The sequence below is a fragment of the Echinococcus granulosus genome (genome assembly GCF_000524195.1).
Source record: "Echinococcus granulosus chromosome Unknown EG_S00066, whole genome shotgun sequence".
Classification (NCBI taxonomy): domain Eukaryota; kingdom Metazoa; phylum Platyhelminthes; class Cestoda; order Cyclophyllidea; family Taeniidae; genus Echinococcus; species Echinococcus granulosus.
The window spans coordinates 119283-126736 of record NW_020170446.1 but is presented as its reverse complement, the minus strand read 5'-3'; the positions used below and the strand labels follow the sequence as shown (position 1 = coordinate 126736).

The following is a 7454-nucleotide window of genomic DNA, read 5'->3' as shown; positions in this document are numbered from 1 at the left end:
TCCACAGAACTGACTGCTGAGACTGTGAGTTGAGAATAGCGGGAGGCATTACATTTGAGATCGTCACTGGCAAACACTCGGACGTCTATAAACCACTTACACCGTTCAGTTGGCCTAAACCAATCGACTGTGCGTCTTTTCATGGTATCGCACTTAATTTGAGGTCGTCCATAGACACAGGTAGTTATCCATGGGTTTGGTTCAAACACCTTCGTTCTCGTGTTTCTCCGTTGTCTGGATTGGACTAGACTAATGCAATCCAGTGGTGTGGGTGGCACTCCTCGGGCTCATTACTGCATTCAATGCTACCACAGCAACACGACGTTTCGTCGTAATTCCGTAAAACTAACAGTGCCGGTTTGGTCTGAATGCTCTCTCTATATTGCAAGTATGAAAAGTGGGTTTTTATTTTGACTATAGTGGAGAAGTTTATTGTTTTTCTAGTCAACTAGTCCTGCCTGATTGATTAAAATCTCTTACTCTCATTCTGCTATGGTAGATGCTATCAGCCAAGATTGTAACATCAGTAGCTCTTTGGTTTCGAAGCGATTCACCACGGAGCGCTTCGGCCTTTTATTGTTATAAGCCCTGTAAACTGCACCCATCCAGCATGCTTTGATGCGCTTCCTTAGTCGAGTGTATTTTGACATTGATGCGTTGGCGTGCGTTTTTGCCTCTCGTGTCGGCAGCGCACGTCCGTGAGTGTGTGGGTTCACCAGCCAAACTCATCTTTTGGGGTATAAAATTAGTTGTTTTGATGACAAATGATTAATGCCATTGTTATCCTAGTGCATTTACTTTATCGGTTGCTCTCAAACTGCAACTTCGCAAACTAGTCCTCTATTCATCCTAGGCATCATCAGGGTCACGTGGTTAATTGGATCACATGCATTTCCACTTTTAACATTTTCCTTCTAGGTCTCTCCTCCTCTTTGTGTTCGCCTCGAACCTGGCTGGCATCTTTGTGGCAGCCTCCTTTGACGCAATTCGTCTGCTCTCCTTCCACGAGAGTTGCAGACAGGTGACTGCGCCGGTCACTACCACTGCCAATGCGAACTCGGACTCCGACCAGCAGTCGTCTTCCCAGCTTTTCAGCCTCAACTTCAATCTTCCTGTCTTTGAGCATCAACATCAGCAGCAAGATCATCAGCAGCAGAATAACTCTTTATCACCCTGTCTTCGAGTGGTGGGGGCTACCACGTCTCAGCCCGCCTCCGACGACACCTACTGTCGACGTCGTTCGTGTCGAACTTTAGCGTCTGAGATGGCAGATCGACAGCAGGGCGACAAGTACTCCACCTTTGGTATAGCTCGCACTGTGGCAAAGTCATTGGTACGTGGTTTGCGAGCAGCTGCTACGGGCGCCGGAAGAGCAGTCTATTTGCCGTTGACGCGAGGCTTGGGAATGGTGGGGAAACGCTGGAGTAGTGCCCTCTCTCCCCTACGGAGTCAAACCGCCGAAGTGGAGCGATCGGGTCGAGCTGCGATGCGGAGGGTCATGAAATCCAGCATAGAGACGTCCTCTGCTGTCCGGAATCAGCAGCACCAAGGGCAGAATCGTAGGGGTGGAGCAGAAAATGCAGAGAGTGTTGGTACTCTTGCTAACCCGCGCAAGTCCTCCGATGAGGTCAAACGCGTAAGTGTTTTTTATCTTTCTGGTTGAGTATTGACGTGTCCATTAGTCATGATTGCATTTACCTAAAACGAACACCGGGAGTTAAGTTTTGTTTGGTCTTCCCTTTCCAGACTGCAAAGCAGTCCGCAGTCAGAACAAATGGGGAGATTTTATCTTCGTCATTGTCGAATAACACCCAAGTGTGTAGTGATGGTACTACGTAAGTGCAGTTTATTGTTTATCACCAGGGCTCTCTTAGCAGTAGTAGCGTGTATTCCACTTCATATGACAAGAAGGCTTTATTTTTTCATGCGTCACGACTTTTTACCCATTGATTGGAGTCCGCCTTTCTTCTTAACACGAGTGATTTGAATCAGCGTGTCATTTTCCACAAAGTAAAACGTCAAGAGGCCAATTCGTTAGCTTCGTTTGCGGTTAGTCATATTGTGTGCGGATATTTTTATAGCCTATGTACTTTCTCCTGCGTTAGGTCTTCACTTCATTAGAAAAATATGTGATGCTAACACCCAGCGAGTTCTCAATTAGCAATTTACGGATGTGGTGCTACCAATTATTGCATTTAAGCTCATTCAAATACCTTGCAGATTCTTTACAGGGCTATCGTGGAAGTAAAATGTGATTTTTCCCCAAGGTATTTGTATTGCTAAACCTTTAGCCGATTCAAGTGAATTGTTCGCCTCCATTCAAGGTAGACTTATTGCATTTTTAATCCGATACTGGTTTTTACCTCTACGGCAAACAGTGTTTGTGTGTTTTATCATTCCCGGGAATTGTTAAAGTTCCCGCTACTAAAAAAGTACTTCGGTGTTTCGCTCATTTGTATGGCCTAGCATCTTAAAAGCCTTATTAATGCTTTAAACGAGAAAATCGGGATGAAGACAGCGTGAATTTGTAGTGTTTTACCCTTTTTGCACTTTGCAGCACCGCGGTGTGGACAAACCAGTCGGCTATTGGGGGCTGCATTAAGAATCGTGGAGGCGGTGGAGCCAAGCACAACGCTTTGGGAACAGTTCCTGGAGAGCTGCAGGCTTCACTGAGGGCAGCAGCAACAGCAATGACGGGGGGAGGTGCCTTAAAGAAGAACTCCCTTTCCAACTCCACCAACACCTCTGTCTCCACTACGACACCCTCCAGTCCCAAAATGCGCACTGCTAAGTCAAGCGCATCATTGGGCACTCCACCTCCGCCCACTCCACCACCGCCTCCACCCTCACTCATCATGGAGAGCATCAAGGTGGAGTCTGCCTCTATGGGAGTGAAAAAGCCCAGACAGTTTGGCCATCAGCAGCAGCAACAGCAGTTGTCCAAAACAACAGCGGCTGTTGCAGCCTTAATACCTCAATCTCAGGGATCTTGCAGGCCATCAGGCCAACGGTATAACTCTTCCAAAGAGGCCAGTCTGTAAGGCGTTACGTAGATCAAGCTTTTGGCTTACAACTGAATTGACAAGTGTTGTACGTGTTTTGCTCATTGATAGCCCCAAGCAGAAGTCACCACTGGCAGGTGCAATTGACACGGTTGCCTCGGAAAGTCTGGGTATGCTCTTCTCTCCTGCATTTTGTAATCCACTCTGTCTAATGTGGGCTCTACATTTTTTAAACCGTTATCATGCATTATGGGGGTTGCTAAGTCAGGTCAGTTGCTAAGCTTATCGTGCGTTCTGTCTAGCATGTCTTAGATAAATAGAAACTGGTAAATTTATTAGTTATTGCAAGAGAGTGATGATAGGCGGACAGCTTCTACTAAGCGTTTGAGTTCTGCATATCACGCGCTTACCTAAGTGAGGTGGACGTTGTTGGGCGATGCCATTTGAGAAATGACAGTACACGTATTTTGAATGCTAGTCGTACTTCATGTAGCCTTTTTTAACATGAATTAATTAGTTAGTGAATTCTGCTTGCGTTACTTGTGTCTACCTCCCTTTTTTATATTCAAGTTACCTCCTCACCTTACTACAGCAGTGAGAGGCATTGGATCTTGGCATTTTTTTTGTTGTTTTCCATAGGATTATAATTAGTTGGAAAAACTTTTTTGTACTTTGGCAGATTGGTAACTGGGATCCGTTGTTAGTAGCCTCTCTTTTACGGCATTATTTGTGTAGATCTTTGAAAACCCTTGTGCCATGTTCTTTTATCTCTTTGTATAATTTAAAAATCTCACCATTCTGCTATCCAGATCCTTGTCTATGTTACTTTTTGCTGAGAAGATGCTTTGCTGTTGTGCAAGTGTGTGTAGGAAGTAAACTGTGTTCTTTAAGTTTCTTGTATTAGCACCTTCACTACTGCAACAGTTGTAGCCGACTGAATGCTCATTCTCCAATAACTGCAATGCCTGCACTACCCAACTGAACAATTCTAATGCCACTCCAAGGGAGGAAGTTGTCCTGTAATCTTTCCCAGACCAGGAAACCATCCCGCATGCATAGTTTTCATATATTGAAGAACACACACCTCATATTTGAGACACGTGGGTTTCTGACTCAAGTAGAAAATTGGATCGGCGATGCTGGGTAGAACGAGGCGGGAAGCTTTGACATGGTCTGACGTTATCAATAGCTCTCCACATGCACAAACACGTACATACGATGCGATCAAACAATTGGTGCGGTTTTCAGTATAACCCGCTACTGCTGCTTGTGGCGACTTGTAGGTTCTCGTGGAATGAGATTACGCATATACCAACACAAAGCATACCTATTCACCGGTCCACTAGTACTCTTTGTAGTGTACTTTCTACTAGTTGACTGTTCCTTTCAACCCTCAAATAACGTGGATGTGAGTTGGTTATGATTGTCTGCTTGGTTGCAAACTCACAGCAACTTGTAAAATTTGTTTCATCAGCATTTGGAGCGGAGTAGGATTGCGAAACGTTCCACACACAAAGGATTTAACTGATGTGATTCGAGTGATAGATCATTTGAAGGTGCATCACAGTCAGGAAAATCCCCCTATTCTTGACTATTGGCGCGTTAATTTAATACTAACGTGATGAAAGTCACTTTCAGTCCTGCTTAGCGTAGGCGATAGCGTGATTTGGTGACACTCACGTCAACTGGGAAATTTGGGATTGCCAAGTAAATGCTATGCCAACTGGATGCATCGACAGATGAAAGCCATCTTCTCAGGATGTCTATTTGTTGATCAATTAACTTGTGATGCGAGATGACTTTTGAAGTCTCTTATTCCGGTATTTGCCAACCAAACTAACGTAGGTGGTGATTGGTCTCAAACAATCCACTCACCACACACCTCACTCTTCTGAGGCACTGCCTCCTTTGTGTGTGTTTGTGTTGTAGACTCCAACCACAACCGGTCACTAGTAGCTAGATCGGTTTGCTCCATAAGCCGCAGCTAGAACGTGTGAGTGGAAAAGAACTTTCTTTCAAAACACCCATGTCTAGTGAATCAGTCAATGCACAATCGTCATTCTCCGATGTTACTCTCACGCTTACCCGCTTGATAATCATCACCTTCTCTTGACATTGGACAATCACGTGCGAAATAGAATAGGACATTTGAAGAAGGAAATTGAGATGGAAATGGAAATGGTTAAAGCTAAATTGTTCACTTCTGGGAACGACTTTTGTTTCAATGGTGAACGCGGAATCCTGTGCTGCCTTTAATTTGCATCGAAAACAACTGGAAAGTCGCTGTTATGAGTGACTAGTGCCGATACAACTGGAAAGGAAATGTTGTTATTTTATACAATCATGAGCCTGTGTGTGTGTGTGTTGTGAAATAATGAGCAGAATTTGTCTGTCCGGCTTTTGTGTTGATACTGCAGATTAACGCCCCCATGTGTGCGACATTAATGAAATTAGATGTGTAAACAAAGGTCGCAAAGTCGGATTTCTGGCTTAAATGAGTTTTTGTAAACGCAGAATATTGCGTACATTATCGGAATGCCGAATTGAGAGGTTTTCTTTTCGTGAGCACTGCATTCGTAACTCTCCAGCCCAACGAAAGAAATCGGCGAAACCCATGGCTCCAACGAAATTATCATCCATCAACACCACCGCTACAGGGACGGCGGCATCACTTCCACCTTGGCAAACGCGGAAAGCATCGGCGCCCATAGAGGTGCAGTGTTCAGATCAGTGGCGGCAACCATCGGCCTCTGAGCCCGTTGAGAATGAAGTGGGCAGCAGTGGGTTGGCTAGTCATGCTGGGCGCCCAACCACGGCGTGGGCTGGGGTGTCTAGATCAGAGGGTGCTGCCGCCGCTCCACGTCTGACAACTAACCATCTAGGCGACTTGGAGTTTCCGCCGTTAGGCTCGGCTGTTGCTCGACGCTCTGTCAAGACAGTGCCGGTGGCTGGTGGTGGTACGTTTACTCCTTCTCTCCCGAGTGAACCTTTCAAGCTGATGGCTTCTTACGGGTACCTTAAAGCCCCGAAAATGCGTTTATTAGAACTTCGCTTTCTCATCCCATTGTTATCCACCCCACAAAATGCCCATCAATACGGTTCGGTTGGAGTCTTCTTGCAGACTTGAAGTTCAAATAATTGATAGATGTTACCCAAGTGAAATCGGTTCTCTTGAAGCCCTCTGACCTCAGGGTGCACAAATGAATTTGTTTTATTTGTAACCAAGTACTTTCCCATCAAAAAAAGTACCTTAATTACGAAGAAGGCACCATTTTTTATGCATTTTGATTAAGCCCTTTTTTAATTAACTATATGGTGTGGATTGCACATGTTATCACCGTTTTCGTCTCTGAAATTCCCAAGCTCAGAATGGGAATCTTTCGTTTTTCTTGTTCATTGTTCTTTTTGTGCATGCACGTTCATTACACAGTGTCTGAATTGGTGCCTGGAGGAATACGCACCCATGGCAAAAACTTGGTTGCCGCTGCTGTTCCTGTTAGGTTAACCGTTCTGTTGTTGTGAAAGCTTTAATTGAATTGTGACACCTTCTCCCTAGACACTTCTTCATCCTCCACTCCGGTGACCTCGGGTAGGTTTTGTTGCTCTGCTCATTTGTTCTGTAGCAATTTCAGAGTGGTTTAGTTCTATGCCCATGTCGTTTGCTAGGCGCCTCTTCAACCACAAATCTGACCAGTCCAGTGACCTCTAGTATGTGTTGTCTGGTTTTGCTGTTTCGTTGGCTGAGGTGTAGTAACTCACACTCGTGTGTTCTCCCTTCCCTTATTTGCCTGTCGGAAGCAGACGCAACGACCACCGCTAGCAGCACTGCTGCAAGTCGCACAACAACTTATGGTGAGCCATCGCCTTGCGTGTGGGAAGTAATTGCGTTTGTGTCAATCACACTGTGAGGCGCGACTAGACCACTTTACTGGCACGATTATTATTGCTGTTAATTAGCCTCATCGAGGGTTGCCTCAGCTCCCAAGCCTCTGTTAATGCCGGGCTTCACTTCGTGTCGTACGTACTTACCTCGAGACGTGGGAATTCTCGTTTCCTCCCTTTTAATAGTCCCCCTCCCATTCATTGCTTCTTTTGTTTCTGTTAAATTAAAGGCATTGTGCTGTTGTAGTGTTTTGTTGAAAATACTTGAAGGCTCAAAAGCTAGTATTTCTAAATATCCTTTAGTTTGGCCATTTCCTTTACTTCTTTTTGGTTGAATGCAAAGAAGTGAATAGCTGACATTGGATTTAAAAGCCTGGATATGGAATAAAAAGTGGGAGGAACGTTGAAATCAACCTAGCATCAACTAACACCTGTAAATTGGTTTTGGTATGGAACCATGTGCTCGGGTTCCCTGTGTCACCTCCCCATCAGTCAAGAGTAGAATGGTGGCCTGGCATCCAACACATGTGCGCTGAATTTCTGGCACTGGCAGCCTTCGTGCTCGAATTC

The 7454-nt window shown here is 45.2% G+C and overlaps 1 protein-coding gene across 1 annotated transcript in view; it reads left to right on the top strand. All coding sequences in view use genetic code 11, as the record gives it.

Annotated features, from left to right (window-relative positions):
• EGR_06934 (Transmembrane protein) overlaps nucleotides 1–7454 on the top strand; it is a gene marked incomplete at both ends in the record, with an annotated part of 23316 nt that overhangs the window by 13192 nt on the left and 2670 nt on the right. The window contains 5 exons of the mRNA XM_024496183.1: nucleotides 919–1636; nucleotides 1747–1835; nucleotides 2558–3037; nucleotides 3114–3172; nucleotides 5591–5959. Coding sequence (XP_024349386.1) covers nucleotides 919–1636; nucleotides 1747–1835; nucleotides 2558–3037; nucleotides 3114–3172; nucleotides 5591–5959 — 1715 coding nt within the window. The remainder of the gene's footprint in view (nucleotides 1–918; nucleotides 1637–1746; nucleotides 1836–2557; nucleotides 3038–3113; nucleotides 3173–5590; nucleotides 5960–7454) is intronic.